Source organism: Helianthus annuus, chromosome 4, assembly GCF_002127325.2.
Source record: "Helianthus annuus cultivar XRQ/B chromosome 4, HanXRQr2.0-SUNRISE, whole genome shotgun sequence".
In the NCBI taxonomy this organism is placed as follows: domain Eukaryota; kingdom Viridiplantae; phylum Streptophyta; class Magnoliopsida; order Asterales; family Asteraceae; genus Helianthus; species Helianthus annuus.
The window spans coordinates 14211889-14234439 of record NC_035436.2 but is presented as its reverse complement, the minus strand read 5'-3'; the positions used below and the strand labels follow the sequence as shown (position 1 = coordinate 14234439).

The 22551-nt window shown below is 39.8% G+C and overlaps 3 protein-coding genes across 3 annotated transcripts; all 3 read right to left on the bottom strand.

Moving 5' to 3' along the window:
• Nucleotides 1–275: 275 nt before the first annotated feature.
• LOC110886832 (uncharacterized acetyltransferase At3g50280) lies at nt 276–1875 on the bottom strand. The gene is made up of 2 exons (XM_022134681.2): nt 1430–1875; nt 276–1325 (listed from the first exon to the last, which is right to left on the bottom strand). Exon 2 carries the CDS (start codon nt 1310–1312, stop codon nt 479–481), a length of 834 nt encoding a protein of 277 aa, XP_021990373.1. The 5' UTR covers nt 1313–1325; nt 1430–1875; the 3' UTR covers nt 276–478.
• A 12512-nt stretch (nt 1876–14387) lies between these two features.
• LOC118491437 lies at nt 14388–16692 on the bottom strand. Its single transcript, XM_035989226.1, has 3 exons — nt 15895–16692; nt 14835–15820; nt 14388–14621 (listed from the first exon to the last, which is right to left on the bottom strand). Exons 1-3 carry the CDS (start codon nt 16577–16579, stop codon nt 14388–14390), a joined length of 1905 nt encoding a protein of 634 aa, XP_035845119.1. The 5' UTR covers nt 16580–16692.
• Nucleotides 16693–20174: 3482 nt separating this feature from the next.
• LOC110886831 (uncharacterized acetyltransferase At3g50280) lies at nt 20175–22220 on the bottom strand. Its single transcript, XM_022134680.2, has 2 exons — nt 21749–22220; nt 20175–21262 (listed from the first exon to the last, which is right to left on the bottom strand). The coding sequence occupies exons 1-2, from the start codon at nt 22211–22213 to the stop codon at nt 20381–20383; spliced, it is 1347 nt and encodes a 448-aa protein (XP_021990372.1). The 5' UTR covers nt 22214–22220; the 3' UTR covers nt 20175–20380.
• Nucleotides 22221–22551: the final 331 nt, after the last annotated feature.

Genomic DNA, 22551 nt, shown 5'->3' with positions numbered 1-22551 from the left:
TGTCAAACTTAGAATTTGCATTTACCACAAACATTGCTAAAGGTATATTAAATGTTTTTAAAGTTATAAAAATCATATGGAAACTTTAGTTAGAATTTAGTTATATTGACCTTATGAGTCAAGTTATACATATGGATGTTGGATGCCATTATAGTTAGAATTTAGTTATAATGACCTTAAGAGTCAAGTTATACATATGGATGTTGGATGCAATTATTTTCTTCCTCTTTTTGGCTTCTAGTAACGAAACTGAAAGATCCCAAGAAGTATGAATAGACTCTCAAAATAGTGATATCTCATTCAATAAAGGAAGAGCCATAAATAGCTTACAGACTCAATAGACCAATCCAATGAAAAACAGAAAATACCGAAACAAACAAGAAACATTCACTTAACAATGTGACTGACCCGTTAACGCGGGTTTAGCGCCCATCATGGACCGATCCTAAACCAGATCCAACAGAAGCAGACTCATCTCTTAGTCTATCATTAGATAACTCATGAGCTCCTGGTCAGCTTGAATATTTTTCATATATTCCGGCAAAAGGCAAACTTCTACGTCCATGCTACCGCCACCCTCTCGCCCTGGATGCATTGTTATCTTCCCATCGCATTTGTTAGTGCACCCACTTCTAACCGCAAGCGCTTTACCCAATCCAAATTCACACCCATACATGTCAAATCTCGGTGAGCTCGCAGCTCGCACAAGGTTTGCACCAAACAGATGAATCCGTTTATATATCACTGGACATTTTATCCATGACTCAACCTCTTCCTTGATTGCTTTATCATCGTGGTTTATCACGGCTTCGTGTAGTCGGAAAGCTGCCCAACCGAGACCATGAGCCAACAAATCCCCCACAGTTGCTTTGCCTCCCACAATGTGAACCGGGTTACCAAAATAATCATCTGACAAAGGCGGGTTTAACCTAGCCCGCGTAGAAAACATCAACGAACAAGTGATTTCACAATCATGTGGTAGACATCGCGCACGGGTGATGCACCTCCATAAAAGCGCGATCACGGCTTGTAAACTTGAAATCTTTTGTGTATTGCATTCAGAATTTGCTGTTGCTTTGAGTTTGGAGATGGCCGTTGAGGAGAAACTGAAGAATCGCTCTTTAAAGGTTTGATTTTCAAATCGTTCAATAAACTGATCTTGATGGTTGTAGGGGAGATTGATTATAGGATCATATCCATCCAGCACCCATCGCTTGAATACCGGAGGACGAGAAACTGATTGTCCTCCGGATCTAAATATTTCACTCCAAGCAGCCATGAAATGCCATAAAGAGGTCCCGTCGGTCACCATATGGTTCAGTCACCTGTATTATTAGACACATTGTAATTAGTCATAGTAGACGGTAGATTATGTAAATATCTACATTGTATAAATATCAGTCATAATTACCAAACATTCCTTTTGTACCTGAATGGATAACAGAGGCAACGTGTGACCGTCATAGCAAATGGCGTTATTAAGATCAAAAAACGAATGGACAAGTAAAGGTACGTCGGGTGGGTCAAGTACGTCGGATACTGTGGCTCCCGCCTTGGCATAAATAAACTTGGCGCCAGGGGAGTTTTCTGGATAAGTAGATGACATATGAAGGTGGGTTTTCTTGTTTTCTAGTGACAAAACGACTGGCAAGCGGGTAGAAATGAGTGAGGGTGGCGGAGAGAGAGTGTTGGAGGTGATTCAAGAAAGTGGTTATTGAGAAACAATCTGGTGAAGGTGGTTTTCTGAAAAGGAGACCTCTTTGGGAGTATTTGAAGTTGAGCCAGGCCAGCTCAAAAGGTGTGAAATGGATAGGCTGCTTTGCCTCAGGTGAGAGCTCGTCCAGTGGTTTGATGAAGCATTCTGAAATGAGATTGACTAGTGTAGAACTCATCACCAGATCTTCCTAAAACAAATGATTAATGGTAAGAACAACTTCCTAACCCACCCAATTAAGAAGCACCAAAACCATGTGCAGAACTGAGCCCACCAAAGAAGACCCTATTGTTTTTTCTACTTATTATAATGATGTTTCAAACTACTAAATCAAAAAGTGAAACTGGCCTGTAATAATCCCATTTAAACCTTATTGGCCATTAATAATTCCACCTCAGAATATTTCCCCCACCAGTCCCACCTTTCACATATTTTTCCTACAATGGTCCCCCGTTAAAAAACTTAACGGAGTTAAGCTTTTTTCCAAATTACAAACAGATTTTTAGGGCTTTTGATTAGAACGACGATACGAGTCCATTGATGTAAACTTGCTTTGAAACAGATTTTTAGCCCTAGTCGGCTTGCCTCATCGATTCGGGAGGTTTGTAGTCCGCTTGCCTCATCCATTCGGGAGGTCCGGAATTCCAGACTGGTTTCGGGCAATTGAAGGTGGGGCCAAGTTTTTAACGGCTAGTAAAACTAAGTACTGGCGGGCTAAGTACTGCATGAACATGAACTTTGGTCAAAACTGGCTGGATCAAAGTTATATTTTAGTCTTGTAGGGTTAATTAGAAAACCATTGCACTACTAGAAAATCTGAAACTTCTTACACCAGTTTTCCTAGGAAATGCGTCATAAAACTGGTTTTTCAACGCATTTATGACAAACACCTGATGTAGGAAAACAGCTCGTAGGAAACCCGTTTTCAACGCATTTCCTACGCAACTTCCTACACGTTTTCTACGAAACTACTACGTCGCAAATTGCTACGAATCTCCTACAATATATTTAATTATTATATTTTAGTTATATGTTAGTATTGAAAACCAAGAAAATTAATTACTAACAACCAATCATTTTTTTAGTTTTGCTTTTCATTTGCTTTAATTATATGTTAGTATTGTAGAAACTAAAATTTAGATTAAAAAAAATATATAATGAGCTAACGTAGGTAGGAAGGGTTTTGGAGGGTTTTTTTTTTTTTCCTCATTATATAAAGCCCCAAGTAAGGTTTAGAGATTCTAGAGGCAAAAGGGAGATATTTCTTTTGGGGCAGGAATGTAGATAAAAGGAATGGTTTCATTATGCCCCTGCAGCCTTCAGCTGTTCCAGCTTTAGTCTTTCACAAAGTATCACTTCTGATCAATTAAACCAACGTTAAAAGCTTATTCGTCAACTGATCCTAACTACTTAGGGGGCGTTTGGTTCGCGGAATGTGTAGGAATTGGAATTGGAATCCCTATGGGAATTGGAATTTGGATTGGAATTTGATGGATTCCTTTGAAATCCATAGATGTGTTTGGTTGATAAATGTATTAATGGATTAGAATTTAAAAATATCTAAAAAGACAAAATTACCCCTAGTTATAAACAATTGGCAAAAGTTTTAAAAACAACTATCTTAGATAAAAATTCTAAAAAATCCAAAAACTTATAAAAATTCAAAAAAATTCTAAAAATCATAAAAATTCTAAAAAATTCTAAAAACAATCCAAAAAATTCAAAAGTATCAAAAAAATTAAAAAATAAAAAAATCTAAAAAATAATAAAAAGTTCAAAAAATTCTAAAAAATAAAAAAAAATTATAAAAAATAATAAAAATTAAGGTATTAGTCTTTGTTCTATTAGACAGCAAAGATCGCATTTTTTTCACTTCGTTCAAATAAAAGTTGTACCCGTACGGAATTCTTCTGTTTCTCAGTATGATCTCTATCATCATCTCTATTCCCTTTATCAATTCTCCTATCCCACCTAGGTCTATGAATTTCTCTATCAATTCCATTACCTTATCCTTAGCCATGAGGTTCCAACATTTTTTCCTGAATTTTCGTAGGAGTTGTTCCCGGGCATACTAAAAAAATTTCTTATACACCCCAACCCCGTCCCTTGGAAAGAAAAAGGTAGCACCGAAGAAAGGAAAGAGCGAGATGGTGGTTTTTGTTGTTCCCGCGAAGCGAGGATGATTCGACCAGCGAATGAAGTGGGTCAACTTTTTGTCTTCGGCCAAAAACTTTTTCTCGCTGGTCGAGCTTTCGACAAAAAAAGCGAAACGTATTCTCTTATCTAAGCTTCTTCCCTGTGCATGAGCTCCCCCCATGGTAGATGGTTCAACCACGCCCGGTTCCACGAAATGATTGAGAAAAGACTGGAATGAAACTGGCAATGCTCTCTTCGGTTTTCATCCGGTTGGCAATCCTCTCTTCGGTCCTAGCTGAGTTCTGTCTTAGCTTTACGGCAAAGGGATAGGCTTAGCCTATTGAACGGGGAGAGCTAGGCTGCATTCACCATCGAATAACGGGGTAAAAGGCTACTTTCAGATCTCTTTCCCTGTAGTCGTACTATGACTTTCTGAGGGATTGAACTCTAGTCGTACTATTCGTTATCATCTAGCAAAGAAGTCAGCTATGGGCAAGACTTGTGGCGGGCCACCAAAGCGGGTTTAACCAGTTAGAGCTCAGCTGACCCCTTCTTTATTCGATTTGGAAGAGCTCTTTTTCTCTTTGGCTCGCGCTTGCTCTATCATTGAATTTCCTCGTTTAAAGATCTCGCGCAATCTAGGGTTGAGCTCTGATTTGATCTCGATGGCCGGTGGCAAAGGAAGCGAAGCGACAACCGCGACTATGTTCCTAGTGTAGAAGAAAGAAAATGGAAGTTCTGGAATTTCCCCCCAATGGCTTGCGGAAGCACTGTTCGTTATTATAGATGCATCTGAGCAGCGGATCATGATGCCGGGGATTTGTTCACAGCGGAAGAAGATAAGTCTTCCTCAAATGGATCAGACAAGTATGTTTCACACAAAAAGAGATCTTTTTAGCTGCCATATTCCCTGTGTCTCTACTGATTTTAGTGCTCTGCCAAAGAAAGCGGTTTGATCCAAAGTCTTTGAGCTCTTTGTCCGAGGACGATCTCCTAATTGCTAGTCCGAATCAAGGGCGAACTCACGATTTGACGGAAGCTGTACGACAGAGTAGCGGATCTCCTGACTCGACTAAAAAAAATCCAGAAAATTCAAAAAAAAAAACTAAAAAATAATAAGAAATCCAAAAAAAATTCTAAAAAATAATAAAAAGTTCAGAAAATTCTAAAATATCAAAAAAATTTCAAGAAAATCAAAAAAATTCTTGAAAATAAAAAAAAAATTCTAAAAAACTAATTAAAAAATCCAAAAAATCCTAAAAGTTCATAAAAAATCTAAAAAATAATAAAAAATCCAAAAAATTCTAAAAAATTAAAAAAATTATAAAAAATAATAAAAAGTTCAAAAAATTCTAAAAAATAAACAAAAATCTAAAAATCCAAAAAATAATTAAAAATCCAAAAAATTCTAAAAAATCAGAAAAATTCTAAAAAATAATAAAAAGTTCAAAAAACTCTGAAAATCAAAAACATTTCTAAAAAATCAAAAAAATTCTAAAAAATAAGAAAAAATCCTAAAAATTAAAAAAAATCTAAAAAATAATAAAAATCCAAAAAATCAAAAAAATCAAAAAATTTCTAAAAAATAATAAAAATCCAAAAAAATTATTAAAATTGAAAAAATTCAAAAACAAAATATTTTTTTGAATTTTTATGATTTTTTGATTTTATAGAATTTTTTGGATTGTTTATTTTTTTTTATTTTTTAGATTTTTTATTTTTTATTTTTTTTGGTTTTTTAGATGTTTTTTGGGTTTTTTAGATTTTTTTTTTAATTTTTAGATTTTTTAGATTTTTTTATTTTTTCAAATTTTTTGCATTTTATTATTTTTTGGATTTTTAGAATTTTTTTTGTTTTTTTATTAATTTTTGATTTTTTACAATTTTTGATTTTTTAGATTTTTTTTAGATTTTTTAGATTTTTTTTTGGATTTTTGAGAATTTTTTGAATTTTTTTGGATTTTTTATTATATTTTAGATTTTTTAGATTTTTTATTTTTTTTTTGGTTTTTTGGATTTTTTGGGGTTTTTTAGTTTTTTTATTATTTATTTGATTTTTTAGATTTTTTGGATTTTTATTATTTTTTTAATTTTTAGAATTTATTGATTTTTCAGAATTTTTTAAAAAAATTTTAGATTTTTATTATTTTTTTGATTTTTTAGAGTTTTTTTTATTTTTTATTATTTTTTGGATTTTTTGTTATTTTTTAATTTTTTATAATTTTTTTGATTTTTTAGAATATCTTGGATTTTTTATTATTTTTTTGATTTTTTAGATTTTTTTGGATGTTTTATTATTTTTTTAGAATTTTTTTTATTTTTTAGAAATTTTTGGGTTTTTATTATTTTTTGGATTTTTTAGAATTTTTTGGATTTTTTTTTTATTATTTTTGGTTTTTAGACAAAAATGAAAGAGGCAAGGGGTTATTTTCGTAACTTTGGAAACATTCCCATGGTTTTTTAAACCTTCCTTTGAAATTTAGATGGAATCTGAATTCAATTAAATAAGAGATTTTGTTAGAATTAAAATCCAATTCCTTTCAACTAATTTGTCCAACCAAACACACAAAGGAATGGAATTGAAATTCCAATTCCGTTGAAATCCTATGGATTCATGTCAACCAAACAGGCCCTTAGGTTTTAAAGTTGGGATTTTAGTATCATTAATAGGGGTTTGAGTTGAATGTCAATTCGATGACCGTATTTCTCTACTGCAATTTTGGACCCTTGTTTATTCAAAATATTATCATGTAATAAAATTTCCGTATAGAAACAAAATAAATACCTTATATAGCTATAAAATACATAAGCAAATTTAACCCAACCACTGTATCATTATAAATATCTTGAAACATATACACATAACATTTTTTTAAATAAAACAAACATACGAAAATGGAGTCGATACATAAAACTAAAAACTTGATAAAAGAAAACGTTCGTCTTGAAACATATACACCTAACATGTTTTTTTTTTTATAAATAAAACAAACATATAAAAAAGGAGTAGATACATAAAAATACAAAGTTGATAAAAGAAAAAGTACAAACATACAAAAATGGAGTAGATACATAAAAACACAAACTTGATAAAAGAAGAAGTTCGTGTTATATAAGAAAAAAGTGGTTAGTGTATGTATTTTAAGATATTTTATAATATATTAATACATAGATTACACGTAATATTTTCTTGTTTTTTAATAAGCATTGGAAGTAGGGGTGTTCAAAAAACTCGTGGCTCGCAGCTCGCTCGAAACTCGCTCGAAAAAAGTTCGAAAAGAGCTCGGCTCGAAATTGGCTCGGTTGTAAACGAGCCAGCTCGGCTCGGCTCGGTTTGTAAGCGAGTTGAGCTCGAGCTTGGCCTAGCTCGGCTCGCGAGCTCGTGAGCCAGCTCGATAAGGTTTACATCCTTCATATTTTTGTCCCATGACGACGGGGGTAGCCCAAAGACAAATAAAATCACTAATATGCAAAGAGCTTAAAAGGTTGAAAGGTTCATCGGATGAAAAGTTGCATAATGAGTGAATCGAGGAACAGTAACTAGTCATGTCCACCAACTCATCTCACCAACTCACGCTCACCAACTCACAAAGTCAGAGCAGGTCTGTACAGGCACACCCTATTAACCAGGGGTCCAAAGCCTTGAACCCCAAAAGGGGAAACCCTCCATAAGCAAACAGGTTCCACTAGTATAGTCCATACCATTTCGAGAGGTGTCTTCCACTATAAGAAGACAGCTCGAAGACACTTCCAGGTCATTCCGAAAAGCAGAGATTCCTTAATCTCTTGTCATTCAAGAGTTCTTTGTCACCTCCAAAGTACTCTCCATCAAATTCATCTCATTTGCTTTCTTTTCTGAATTCGAGCTAGTCTCGAAGAAAGAACTTCAAAGCAAATATCTCAATCATACTAGTGAACCTCCTTCCACGTTTTGCAAACGTGGAGGGACCCCGCGACCTGCGTTAGGCAAAACTGAACCCTTCAGCCCTTTTGCCTGACCAGTTAAGCTACCATCCTTGGTCCTGTGTTTGTTGCATCAACAAGTTGGCGCCCACCGTGGGGCTACGCCGCTGTTTCTCCTCAAAAGAGACCTGGTACGTGTAGCTCCTTTCGTTCAAAATCACCATGTCAGAAAGTGGATCTCCGGGGGAGGTGAACCAGATTCCTAACACCTCTACCCCGGGAAGGGGTCAAGCTCACACAACAATAACAACGCCTTTTTCAACTCCGGGGAGTACACCCGAGTTCCTCACCTTTAACACACCAACCCCATCCAGATCTGGAGCTCCGTCTCCTAACGTTGGTGTGTCTGACACTCCTACACGCGTTGAACTTACCCCCGAGGGGGTCGCTAATAACTTCCTTGAGTTAAGATCACTCCTTAACCAACATGTGAACAGAGAAAGGGAAAAAGGTATAAGGATTCGTCTAGACTATGACGAGCCTGAGCCGACGTTGTCTCCTGGGCCACCTCTACCACCCTTTGTTACAAGAGGTGAGGCCGGTCCCAGTAACCCTTCAAACTTTCATCCTTATTTGTCTACTATGACAAACCCCACTGTTCATCCTGTTCTTTCTTCCCAACCAACCGCTAGTGGTACTCCTCTGGGACACGAGTTAACCCTCGACCAACTCCTACAATCCCCAGTGACTAGTTGTCCCACTTCTCTGAATACCACATGGGAGCAAGCCCTGTCCGTTCTCCCTTTGGCACGAAGTGCTGTTGCCAGCACCCCTCTTGGGGTAAGTTGCTCGGTTGGTCCTGGAAGTCTTCAAGGTTTCAATTTCGTGCCCAATGTGATGTCTCAGATGATGGCCCACTTCCCTTGGCAGCACTTCATCAATCAAGTGCTGGCCACCCAGGGAAACCAAGGCAATAATAACAACGGAGGCACGAGACCTGAAGAGGACTTGGCTAAACCTTACAAGCCAAGCAACCTTTCATGCTTTTCAAGACAGATAGCTGATTATGACTTCCAGTCAAAAATCAAAATGCCTGCCCACATCAAAACGTATGATGGGACCGAAGATCCTGAAGATCATCTTCAAATCTTTACTGGTGCTGCTCGAATAGAAAAATGGTCGAATGCTGAATGTTGCCTAATGTTCATGCAAACCCTCATTGGGTCCGCTAGAATTTGGTTCAACGACCTTCCCGCTCAAAGCATTCGAAGCTTTGATGATCTCAGCAGAGGCTTCCTGGCAAACTTCTCCCAACAAAGGAGATACGTTAAGGACGCGACTGTAATCTTCCAAATAAAACAACGAGATGATGAGAGCCTACGAGCATTCATTGAACGGTACAAGAAAGAAGGGTTAACCTACGTGGGGGCTGATGAGAAAATGAGGGTTGCCGGTTTTATGAACGCCATAACCTCTAAGTATCTCACACGAGATTTCAACAAATCTCTACCCAAAACCTTGGAAGAAGCCCTGGAAAGAGCCGAGGCTCACATCCGAGGAGAAGAAGCTGTTGACATCAAGGAACAAAGGAAAAGGGGTTCTGGCTGGCGAAGTAGCAGTCCAGCTAGAAAAAGAGGCAACTTCAACTCTTACGACAGACGCCCAAAAGGTTCAGACCCTCGAAGGGTTGAAGGGCGTAACCCTTCAAGCAGAGATAAAAACATGAGTTTCACTCCTCTCACCAAAACCCCTCAGGAGATCCTGGCAACGGAAGAGGTCAAGCAAAACTTCAGACCTCCCAGGCCTCTTCCCAAAAGTCGGAAAAACGAGAACTCCACTCAGTTCTGTGAATTCCATGAAGAAAAGGGACATCACACCAATGATTGCTTCCAACTGAAAAAGAGAATTGAAGAGGCCGTCAAGTCGGGAGAACTTGCCCATTTGGTAAAAGGAGTTCGAGACAAGATGGCTGAAAGCAAAGGTAAGGAAGTAAACATGGTGTACTCTGATGACAAGGCCCCTTACAAGAAACAACGCTTGGAAGCTTGGGAGCTTCAGTGTGTCTGCTTCCCCCCAACGGAGAAGGACCCACTACCTGGCCCTCTTGTGGTCGAAGCCCTCGTGGGGACCTTACAAACATGCAAAGCATACATAGACACGGGAGCAGCCACTGAAATCATGTTCGAAAAGTTCTTTAACCGATTAAGCAATGAGGAGCGTTCAAGGCTTCAACCCTCCGGAACTTCCATAAAGGGTATCGCTGATATAACCTTGAAACCTTTGGGGCAAATAACTCTTAACGTATGTTTCAGGGAAGGTTTAAAGGAAAGGACTCGATCACTAACCTTCGTGGTTATCAATATCCCTTCCAGCTATGATGTAATCATAGGGAGGCCCGGACAGTGTGCATTTTACATGGCTGTATCTATTGGCCATGGCACTGTCAAGTTCCCCACTGAGAGAGGGATTGCAACCCTCCAACCCTCTCAGGAAGCCTACCTGATCGAAGGAGAAAGTCCCGATGACGAGAAAGACATGCAGGGGTTAGTCATCAACCCTAAGTATCCCGAACAGCGGATAAGGGTCAACCCCAACCTTTCTCAAGAAACTCTTTCATACCTTGAAAAGCTGCTAAAACACCACAGCGATGTATTCGCTTGGTCCCCCGAAGACATGACCGGGATCCCTCGAAGCATTGCTGAACATGAGCTAAGGATACCACCAAATATCAAGCCAGTGGTGCAGAAGAAAAGAAGCCTGGCACCCGAAAGAAGCCTAGCAGCTTGCCAAGAGGTTGAAAAACTCGTATCAGCTGGCATTCTTCGAGAAGTTAAGTACCAGTCATGGATTGCTAATCCTGTTATGGTTCGAAAACCTGATAACTCTTGGAGAATGTGCATAGATTTCAAAGATCTTAACAAGGCTTGTCCTAAAGATTGTTACCCACTCCCAGAAATTGATCTCAAGGTTGATTCACTCACGGGATACCCGTTCAAATGCTTTCTCGATGCATACAAAGGCTATCATCAGATCCTCATGAAAAAGGAGGACGAAGAAAAGACGGCTTTCCACACCGACAAGGGCATTTTCTGTTATCAAAAAATGCCTTTTGGCCTCAAGAACGCAGGAGCCACTTACCAACGGCTCGTCGATAAAGCCTTCGAAAGCCAAATTGGAAGAAATATGGAAGCATATGTCGATGACCTGGTGATCAAAAGCAAAACGGAATACCAGATGCTTGATGACATCCAAGAAACCTTCAAGAATCTTAGAAAAATCAACATGAAGCTTAACCCTGAAAAATGTTCGTTTGGGTTTGATGAAGGAAAATTCTTGGGTCATATTGTGGGAAAGCAAAGCATCAAGGCCAACCCCAACAAAGTAAAGGCTGTTCTCGAAGCTAAACCGCCAAGAACCAAAAAGGAGGTTGAAAGCTTGAATGGGAAGCTTGCAGCCTTGAAACGTTTTACATCAAAACTGGCCGAAAGATCTCTACCATTCTACAAAACGCTCAAGAATTGTTCAGATAAGAAAGATTTCAGATGGACCGATGAGGCTGAGGAAGCTTTTAATCAAATGAAGCAGCACCTTGCTTCACTGCCAGATATCGCAGCACCGGAAACCGGGGAGCTCATATCGGTGTACCTCTCAGTCGCCGATGAAGCCATCAGTGCCGTCCTAACCATTGAAAGGGATAAGGCTCAGGTACCCGTCTATTTTTTCAGCAAAACCTTAAAACTGGCTGAAACCAAATATCCTCCCCTTGAAAAATTAGCCCTAGCCTTGGTCCAAACAGCCAGAAGGCTTAGAAGGTACTTCCAAGCACATCCTATACAAGTGGTCACTGACCAACCCGTTAAGAACGTGCTTGAAAAACCTGAAAACTCGGGAAGATTGGCAAAATGGGCAGTGGAACTAGGTGAACATAACATCACCTATGTCCCACGAAAAGCAATCAAAGCCCAGGTTTTGGCTGACTTTCTAGTAGAAATCCCAAGCCAAAAGACTGAGGAAGTAAACACCACAACCACTGAACCCTCCAACCCTGAAGCCTGGAAACTGTTCACAGACGGGGCTTCAAGCGTTGAAGGGTCAGGAGCTGGTATAATCTTAATCAACCCTGAAGGGCTAGAATTCACATATGCTCTTCGTTTCAACTTTCAGACCACCAATAACGAGGCTGAATACGAAGCACTGATTGCTGGTCTCCGGCTAGCCAAAGAAATGAAAGTCAACAAGCTTGAAGTGTTCACTGATTCACTACTAGTATCAAGCCAAGTCAATGACAGCTACGTTGCCAAAGAGCCCAACATGAGAAGGTACAAAGAAAAATCCAAGGAATTAATGAACACCTTTCAAGCATGCAACATCAAACAAATTCCAAGATCCCAAAACAAAAAGGCAGATGCCTTAAGCAAATTAGCGTCCCTCACATTCGCCCACCTCACAAAAAAGGTGTTGGTTGAAGTGTTGAAGGCTCGTTCAATTGATGAATTGGAAGTACAAGATGTGGTCACCGAGGAAGGTCCGAATTGGATGACTCCCATAAAGAAGTTCCTTCAAAACAATGAACTACCCAACGACCAAATGGAAGCTGAAAGGGTAAAGATCAAAGCAAGACAATATGTGTTGCAAGGAGAAATCCTCTATAAAAAAGGATACCTTGCACCATTACTAAGGTGTGTGGGCCCTGAACAAAGCAAATATTTGGTCAAAGAAGTGCATGAAGGAATATGTGGAGCTCATTTTGGAGCTAGATCGGTGGTTGCAAAGCTCATGAATTTGGGATATTTCTGGCCTTCAATGCATCGTGACACCGCTGAGCAACTAAAGAAATGCGATGCCTGCCAAATCCACTCACCGATACCAAAAAGTCCCAAACACGACTTGGTCCCCATAACCTCAGCATGGCCATTCCATAAATGGGGAATGGACATTGTCGGTCCATTCCCTCCAAGCAAAGGGGGAGTAAAATTCCTATTGGTAGCAATCGACTACTTCAGCAAATGGCCAGAGGTTAAACCCCTTGCCAAAATCACAGGAAAACAAGTCATAGACTTTGTTTGGGAGAATATCATATGTCGCTATGGGTTACCGGGGGTAATTGTCACCGATAATGGGAAACAATTCGCCGAGAAACCCTTCAGCCTTTGGTGCAAGGAGTACAGGATCAACCAAATCTTCAGCTCAGTAGCATACCCGCAATCAAATGGCCAGGTTGAAAGAACCAACAGAAGTATTGTAGAGGGCATCAAGACAAGATTGGGGAGATATGAAAGTAATTGGCTGGAGGAATTGCCTAGCGTCTTATGGGCAATCAGAACGACGGAAAAAACAAGTCACAAAAAGACACCGTATAGCTTGGTATTCGGATCCGAAGCCGTAATCCCAGCTGAAATAGGAGTTGTAACCCAACGAGTTGTCAACATGGATCCCAATGTAAACACACAAGAGACCATGTTGAACTTGCAACTCCTAGAAGAAGCCCGGGATCAAGCAGCAATACAAGAAGCCAAGTACAAACAAAGGATGGAGGCCTATTACAACAAAAAGGTCAAGAACGAAAGATTCAAGCCAGGGGACCTAGTCCTCAGAAACAATGAAGCCAGCAAAAAGGAAAACCAAGGGAAACTAGGCCCAAAATGGGAAGGTCCTTACACCATCCTCGAAGCACACAAGGGCGGATCCTATAAGCTGGCAGATTCAGAAGGCAAAAGGCTTCCAAGGCACTGGAACGGAAAAACCCTTAGAAGGTTTTATGTTTAGGAAGTTTGGTTTGTAGCAAAACAAAAACCTTTTGTAAAAGCAAATGTTGCTTGAATGAATGAAGTTACTTTATCAAACTTGTCTTTCTATCCTAATATCAGGTTGAGAACCTAGCAAAAAACTCCATGGCAAGGGCCATGTAAGGGGATGAGCTCCCAGGCCATATCGCTCAATAGGTTCAAGGGTTGAATGGACCTATATAAGGGGTGAGTTCCTAAATCAATACAACTCCATGAGACTTATCAAAGAAAAACAATAGTGTCTCATAGACAGGTTTGAACAGCCTACACCAATCGTTCCTTAAGTCTAAAAAATGTACCCAATAAATAGACTTACGAAATCAAACAAATCGCAACAAAATAAAAGAAAAGGATAGATACTACGTCTTGATGATAAACACTAAGGCAAAGTGACTGCAGCACTGAACCCTTTAAAGTGTAAAAAACATAAAGACAAAGTAAACAAAGACAAGGCAAGAAAATAAAAATAAACAAGCCCATCAACCAAACATACAAACCAAATCAGAAGCTGCCCAGTGTTCAACTAACGGATACTTAGCTTGAAAGGTTAAAGGCTTCAACCCGGCAGCAACCATACAAAAAGCTTGAAGGGTTGAAACCCTAAAAAACAAACCAAGCAAGTAAAACAAACAAAAACACCAAACCATCATGTCATAGTCAGAAAGGCCATAAAAGACCTTCATTAGATAGTCAAAGCAAGCCCTAGGGACTTGCAGATAAAACTAATGTTCAACAGCCATATAGGCCCAACCAACCAACCATGGGAACCTTAAGGGTCCCCAAAACCTAAACATTGTTTAAAACATTACACAACATAAAATGTTTGCTAAGAAAGCTACGAATAAATGTCAGTTATCAGAGGGCTTGGAACCTTCACCCTTAGACTTTTTAGCTTTCTTTGTCTTCTTCCCCTTCACACCTTCTTCAGCACCAACCGCAGAGGTTTCCAAACCAGCATCTTTCGAGGTTTCAGGCAGACTGGAAAGGGTATCATCACTGTCCCCGGAGTAGGACCTCTTCCTCGACAAAGAGCCCAAAACCTCAGCACAAACCTTCTCATTCAACCCTTCAGGCTTCAATCCCTGTAAAACAGACAAAGGCTTACCAAAGCAGGAGGATACCTCATGAATATAAGGGTAAGTTAGCCTCTCCATCTGCTCAACAGAAGCCTTGAAAACATCAGAAGCCTCGGGGCGATACATGGGTGACTTCTCCAAAGGTTGCCCAGATTCATGAAGTTTATAGCCAGCAGTAAGGCCTTGATGCTTCCCCAGGTTCAGCAGCTTTGTGTAAACATCACCAAGGGCAGAATTAAATTCCTTAGAGTGCAAAAGATAAGTCACAACCTGCTGAAACCCATGCTCGATCAACCACTGATTATCCGCAGTCACCTGACCAACGGAAGCCTTCAACCCCTCCTTTTCTTCACGAAAAGCCTTCTGCTGGACAGATAAGGCCTCTCGATCAGCCTTCAACTTCAGCAAATTAGCTTCAAAGCTCTTCTTCAAGTCACCCATCTCAATGGCATGCATCTTCTTCAAATCCTCAATCTCCTTCTTCCAAGCTGCCTCCTTCTCAGCAAACCCAGCCACTTCCTTCTTCATCGATGCAATGGAGGATTTCATTTTGTCTTTCTTTTTAGAAAAATCCTCATACTCCCGCATCCTTTGGCGAAAGCGTGTAATCCCTTGGGGAAGCATGGCTGCAAGGTTGCAAGTAGTTAAAACCATGCGAGATAACATAGTGTCATCATCCATCTCAGCAATAGCTTCACGAACGGAAGGAGGAGCAAGATGACTAAGAGCATCTTCACAAACAGCAGCATCCTTAAAAGTGTCATCATTCTTAACCAACCAAGAAGGCACATAAGTGCCCTCAGGGTTCAACCCTTCAACGTCTCTACTCGACGATTCTTGAACAGGGGTAGCAACACCCTTCTTCCCTCGAACCTTCTTACCACGAACAACTAATTCCTTCTCCTTCTCAACCTCTGCCTCAGCCTGATCCTCAGAAACCTCGATGTCATCACTCAAATCCACTGGCTCAGTGGAAGTGGATTGAGGAGTAGCTTTCAGTAAACGACGAGATAACCGGCGAGTTGAAGGCTTGGGAATATTGGACTTGGTAAAACCCTTCACATTTTCAACACTGACATAACCCGAGCCCTCAAACCTCTGCTCAGAGGTCCTCACAACAACATTTTCACCCGGAACAGTCGGAGCATCTTCAAAAACCACATCGGACGTATCGTCACTCTTGATGAAGTCCAAAGCAGACATAACTGCCAAAAAACAATTAAAGAAAATAAGTCACAAACAAAGTAAGACGAAAAGGCATAGGGGAGAAAATGCATACCAAGGCCATTTCTCATCAACACCGGATCCCGATCAACTTTTGCCCAAATATTACTAACCCCTAAAAGCACTAACAAATGTTCGGGAAAAGGACGAACCCTGGAAGGGCACCCCCGAATGGCTGAAAGAAAGGCATCATTTAATTCAGACTCGGAAGGCTCCGGATCGTTGAGAACAGCATCCGGATGCCTCCACACCATTTTGAAAGGAATGATGGATTCAGAAACCCAGAAAAACGTATTCTTCCATGATCCAAGGGTCGTAACCATGGAGGAAACGAGACAAGTTTCAACCTTTGTGTTCTCAAAAGTAAACCAATCACCGTTTTTGGCTAACCGGAAGAACCTCCGAAAGAGCAACAACGAAGGATCATAACCTAAAGCACGACACAGCACTTCAAAGTGCAAAACCCTAGCCATTCCTTTCGGGTGCACTTGCCCAAAAGACACTCGATAATACTCAAGCACATTTAGAACAAAAAACGAAAAAGGGTAACGAAGATTAGACCACTCAAAATGCCGACAATACAAAGCAATAAAACCAGGAATCGGTTTGTCAATGGAAGCATCGCAAGCAGGGGCGGTTGGATTAAACTGTTTATCAATACCATGTTCAAGACAAAACAGGTCTACCTCCTCTTGTGTCAATCGAGAAAATGACCTCGCTAAATCCTTAAGGGCACCCATGATCGGAAAAAGTAAAAGTGAAAATGGAGAAGAAACTAACCTGAGAAGAGGAAAACGGTGAATGATTGCAAAGAAAGTGAAGAAACTTTACAATAGTTAAAACAAATAAGAGAGTAAAGTAGAGGCATTAAAGGTAAATAAGAAACTTCTGCCAATCCGCCGCCTGACACATGTCCAATCAACTGTCAAATCGATTAAATTTCAAAATTCAAAAAAGTAACCGCCTCAAACCCTTCAAGCCTCCAAACAACGAACCCTTGAAGCCTTTACAAGACATGCATAAAAGTCAGAAGTCTTTGAGCATAATACCCCAAAAACCTCTGACTTGGGGGGCTGACGACGGGGGTAGCCCAAAGACAAATAAAATCACTAATATGCAAAGAGCTTAAAAGGTTGAAAGGTTCATCGGATGAAAAGCTGCATAATGAGTGAATCGAGGAACAGTAACTAGTCATGTCCACCAACTCATCTCACCAACTCACGCTCACCAACTCACAAAGTCAGAGCAGGTCTGTACAGGCACACCCTATTAACCAGGGGTCCAAAGCCTTGAACCCCAAAAGGGGAAACCCTCCATAAGCAAACAGGTTCCACTAGTATAGTCCATACCATTTCGAGAGGTGTCTTCCACTATAAGAAGACAGCTCGAAGACACTTCCAGGTCATTCCGAAAAGCAGAGATTCCTTAATCTCTTGTCATTCAAGAGTTCTTTGTCACCTCCAAAGTACTCTCCATCAAATTCATCTCATTTGCTTTCTTTTCTGAATTCGAGCTAGTCTCGAAGAAAGAACTTCAAAGCAAATATCTCAATCATACTAGTGAACCTCCTTCCACGTTTTGCAAACGTGGAGGGACCCCGCGACCTGCGTTAGGCAAAACTGAACCCTTCAGCCCTTTTGCCTGACCAGTTAAGCTACCATCCTTGGTCCTGTGTTTGTTGCATCAACATCCCACATCGCTCAAAAGACAAAAACTAAGGGAGTATCTCCCCTATAAAAGAAGGTAAGGAAAATGTACAAAGAGATTTAAGTATTTATACTTGCATATATAGCCATTTGGTTAAATATAATTGCAATTATGGCCCTTAGTCTATGAAAATATTCATTTTTAGGGTTTTTTAAGTAGTAAATTTTGCGGTTTTTTGTTAATTCGAGCTAGATCGAGCCGAGCCGAGCTATCTCGAATTTTAATCGAGTCGAGCTCGAGCCTCAAATCTCAGCTCGATTTGAAATTCGAGCTCGAGCCGAGCCAGCTCGAATTGAGTTCGAGCCGAGCTTGAGCCGGGTCGAGCTCGGTTCGACTCGGCTCGTTTACAGCCCTAATTGGAAGTTAGTGGGTATGATTTCCAGGTAAGTGGTAAGAAAGGGAAGAGCAATGATGTTTGGATCAAAATTCATCACCCCATTTAACATTTTAACCTCAACATAGCGTTGAGACTCACAAACCGAAGGCAACCTTTGATTATTTTGAGGTTAGTTTTTTTTATATTTAAATTACGGTGGTGGTTTTGTTGATTTAAATCGGTATGATTCTTGAAATTTTGTTATTATTTAGTTGGTAAAATGTTTGAAATCGATAAAACTGACGCCCGGGTTTGATGTTCATTACCACATGTTGACTTTTCTAAGAAAGTCAAATAGTAGTTTTAAATCTGATCAAACCCTTAATTGAATCAGATACATATGTCATCTTTCATTAGAAGGGGTCAGGATATAATAAGAAGTTTTTTTTGGCTAGGAAGTGATATTGACTATCACTTAATTTAATAAAGAGCTAAAATTAAATGAGTGAAATTGAAGAAACAAAAAAAGGAGGCGCGTGAGTTTGTGTAGAGGCATTCTAGTCAATCCAGAACAATAGTTTCTCTCTCCTCCAATTCCCTCCATTTTTTAAACGTTAATAACTCTTTTGTACGACATTATTTTTTTTATAAAAATTGCACAAAAAATGAGCGTTTTTTAATCTTTAAAAAAAGTATACTATTACTATATTTTTGAAAAAAAATTCGAAAACCCAGTTGCGTAAAAAGCAATGGACCAAAAACACAAAAAAATGACTTAATTCTAAGACGCAATGGTCAGAAAACACAAAGAAATGTCTTATTGAAAAACGTTATAAACTCATTTATCAATATCTCTTGGAATGTACAATGCTCAAGAGTCTCCTGGGAAGGATTTGTAATTTATAACATTTAGGAGTTCTTAACCTCACAAGATGTGGCATAGAGGAATTGCCTAAAGACATTGGTCAACTGGAATGTTTAGAAAAACTAAATATAACAAATTCAAAAGATTAAACATCTCCCAGGTAGCGTTTGTAAGCTAAAACATCTCAAACAACTTTGACCTTTCTTTGTGTTATCAGCTTGATAAATTACCCGAGAACCTAAGAGATTTAAAATGTTTGGAAGAGTTAAATCTGATGCATACATTTATAAGTCATCTTCCACATAGCATGTCTTTACTAAAAGGTCTTAGAATTCTTGGATATAGAAAAAGGATTGATCCAGATGCACTTCTACCTCAAGAACAACATATGGCACTTGCTCTTAAAAGGAGAAGCACCAATATTGAAACAACATGTGACACAGGCTTTTTTATCCGAAACGTATAATGTTTTAGAGTTATGTTATTCTACAAAGACTTCTAATTGTAAAAAGTGTAAGAAGGATTTATAGAGTGACAAGTGTACAAAATCTAAACTAAACCCACTACATCACCACCCACCCCCACCCCACCCCACCACCACCCAAAAACCTAACCCCCCCCCCCCCCACCACCCAAAAACCTAAACCCCTCACCTCCCCACCCCTCGGGCAAAAAAAAAAAACAAACAAACTATACCTCACCAAAAAAAACCCCACAAAACCTAAAACCTAACCCCCCCCCCACACACACTCCCCAAAAACCTAAAAAAAACCTAACCCCCCCCCCCCCCCCCAAAAAAAAAAAAAAAAAAAACCTAAAATAAAACTAAACACCCACCCCCACCACCACCAAAAAACCTAAACCCCCACCCCCCGTAAAAAAAAATTGGGGTGGGTGATGGGGGAGGGGGTGGGGGTTTAGGTTTTTGGTGATGGTGGATGTTTAATTTTTTTTTTTTTTTTTTTTTTTTGTGTAGTGGGTTTTTTTAGGTTATTGGACACTTGTCACTTTATAAATTCTTCTTACACTTCTTACAATAAGGATCCTTTGTATTTGATCATAATCCTAATGTTTTAATCTTACTGAACTATATTTTTTTCTGGTGTGATATGTACTTGAAGTATTTATAGTTTTGTAGGTGACAAGCTTCAAGATCCCGGAGGATTGGATGTGAAACTTTGTGAAGTATTTATGGTTTTGTAGGTGACAAGCTTAGAGATCCCGGAAGGGTTGGATGTCAAACTTAGAATTTGCATTTACCACAAACATTGCTAAAGGTATATATTAAATGTTTTTAAAGTTACAAAAATCATATGGAAACTTTAGTTAGAATTTAGTTATATTGACCTTATGAGTCAACTTATACATATGGATGTAGGATGCCATTATTTAATTTGTTCCTCTTTTTGGCTTCTAGTAATGAAACTAAAAGAACGCAAGAAGTATGAATAGACTCTCAAAACAGTGATATCTCATTCAATAAAGGAAGAGCCACAAATAGCTTACAGACTCAATAGAACAATTCAATGAACAACAGAAAATACGGAAACAAACAAGACACATTCACTTAACATGTGACTGACCCGTTAACGCGGGTTTAGCGCCCATCATGGACCGATCCTAAACCAGATCCAACAGAAGCAAACTCATCTCTTAGTATATCATTAGATAACTCATGAGCTCCTGGTCAGATTGAATATTTTTCATATATTCCGGCAAAAGGCAAACTTCTACGTCCATACTACCGCCACCCTCTCGCCCCGGATGCATTGTTATCTTCCCATCGCATTTGTTAGTGCACCCGCTTCTAACCGCAAGCGCTTTACCCAATCCAAATTCACACCCATACATGTCAAATCTCGGTGAGCTCGCAGCTCGCACAAGGTTTGCACCAAACAGATGAATCCGTTTATATATCACGGGACTTTTTATCCATGACTCAACCTCTTCCTTGATTGCTTTATCATCGTGGTTTATCACGGCTTCGTGTAGTCGGAAAGCCGCCCAACCAAGACCATGAGCCAACAAATCCCCCACAGTTGCTTTGCCTCCCACAATGTGAACCGGGTTACCAAAATAATCATCTGACAAAGGCGGGTTTAACCTTGCCCGCGTAGAAAACATCAACGAACAAGTGATTTCACAATCATGTGGTAGACATCGCGCACGGGTGATGCACCTCCATAAAAGCGCGATCACGGCTTGTAAACTTGAAATCTTTTGCGTACTGCATTCAGAATTTGCTGTTGCTTTGAGTTTGGAGATGGCCGTTGAGGAGAAACTGAAGAATCGCTCTTTAAAGGTTTGATTTTCAAAACGTTCAATAAACTGATCTTGATGGTTGTAGGGGAGATTGATTATAGGATCATATCCATCCAGCACCCATCGCTTGAATACCGGAGGACGAGAAACTGATTGTCCTCCGGATCTAAATATTTCACTCCAAGCAGCCATGAAATGCCATAAAGAGGTCCCGTCGGTCACCATGTGGTTGAAAGAGCAACCGATGAATATTCCATCCACAAGTTCAGTCACCTGTGTTATTAGACCCATTGTAATTAGTCATAGTAGACGGTAGATTATGTAAATATCTACATTGTATAAATATCAACCATAATTACCAAACATTTATGGGAAAATTACGAATTTGTCTTTTGACCAACATGGTTTTCATTTTTGTCACTCTCATGCGTCCTTGGAAGGATCTCTGAGCACGGGAGTGATCCGCGACGCACGGGAGTGGTCTGTCGGTCTGCCGACGCACAGGAGTGGTCCGTGAAGCACGGGAGTGGTCCGCAACGCATGGGAGTGGTCTGCCGACGGACGGGAGTGGTCCGCCGACGCACGGGAGTGGTCCGTCAAACACGTGTCAGACACGTGTCAGCTCTAGGGACATAGACGCATCAACATAACATGCAGACTCTTCCCGTGCTGAGTGGTCTTTCCAAGGACGCAGGAGGGTGACAAAATTGAAAACCCTCTTGGTCAACCAACAATTTCGTAGTTTTTCCTTCCTTGTACCTGAATGGATAACAGAGGCAATGTGTGACCGTCATAGCAAATGGCGTTATTAAGATCAAAAAACGAATGGACAAGTAAAGGTACGTCGGGTGGGTCAAGTACATCGGATACTGTGGCTCCCGCCTTGGCATAAATAAACTTGGCGCCAGGGGAGTTTTCTGGATCCAAGTAGATGACATATGAAGGTGGGTTTTCTTGTTTTCTAGTGGCAAAACGGGCGGCGAGCGGGTAGAAATGAGTGAGGGTGGCGGAGAGAGAGTGTTGGAGGTGATTCAAGAAAGTGGTTATTGAGAAACAATCCGGTGAAGGTGGTTTTCTGAAAAGGAGACCTCTTTGGGAGTATTTGAAGTTGAGCCAGGCCAGCTCAAAAGGTGTGAAATGGATAGGCTGCTTTGCCTCAGGTGAGAGCTCGTTCAGTGGTTTGATGAAGCATTCTGAAATGAGATTGACTAGGTTAGAACTCATCACCAGATCTTCCTAAAACAAATGATTAATGGTAAGAACAACTTCCTAACCCACCCAATTAAGAAGCATCAAAACATGTGCTGAACTGAGCCCACCAAAGAAGACCCTATTGTTTTTTTCTACTTATTATAATGATGTTTCAAACTACTAAATCAAAAAGGGAAATTGGCCTGTAATAATCCCATCTAAACCTTATTGGCTATTAATAATCTCACCTCAGAATATTCCCCCCACCAGTCCCACCTTTCACATATTTTTCCTACAATGGTCCCCCGTTAAAAAACTTAACGGAGTTAAGCTTTTTTCCAAATTACAAACAGATTTTTAGGGCTTTTGAT

Bases quoted from the DNA above. Each gene is read 5' to 3' on its own strand.
- LOC110886832 (XM_022134681.2), bottom strand. From the start codon at position 1,312: ATGGTGACCGACGGGACCTCTTTATGGCATTTCATGGCTGCTTGGAGT.
- LOC118491437 (XM_035989226.1), bottom strand. From the start codon at position 16,579: ATGGGTGCCCTTAAGGATTTAGCGAGGTCATTTTCTCGATTGACACAA. The intron at 15,821-15,894 runs GTATGCATTTTC...GTTTTTTGGCAG, and splicing joins GTTGATGAGAAATGGCCTTG to TTATGTCTGCTTTGGACTTC. The intron at 14,622-14,834 runs GTTTACACAAAG...TCTGTTTTACAG, and splicing joins TTAATTCTGCCCTTGGTGAT to GGATTGAAGCCTGAAGGGTT.
- LOC110886831 (XM_022134680.2), bottom strand. From the start codon at position 22,213: ATGAGTTCTAACCTAGTCAATCTCATTTCAGAATGCTTCATCAAACCA. The intron at 21,263-21,748 runs GTACAAGGAAGG...CTAATAACACAG, and splicing joins TGCCTCTGTTATCCATTCAG to GTGACTGAACTTGTGGATGG.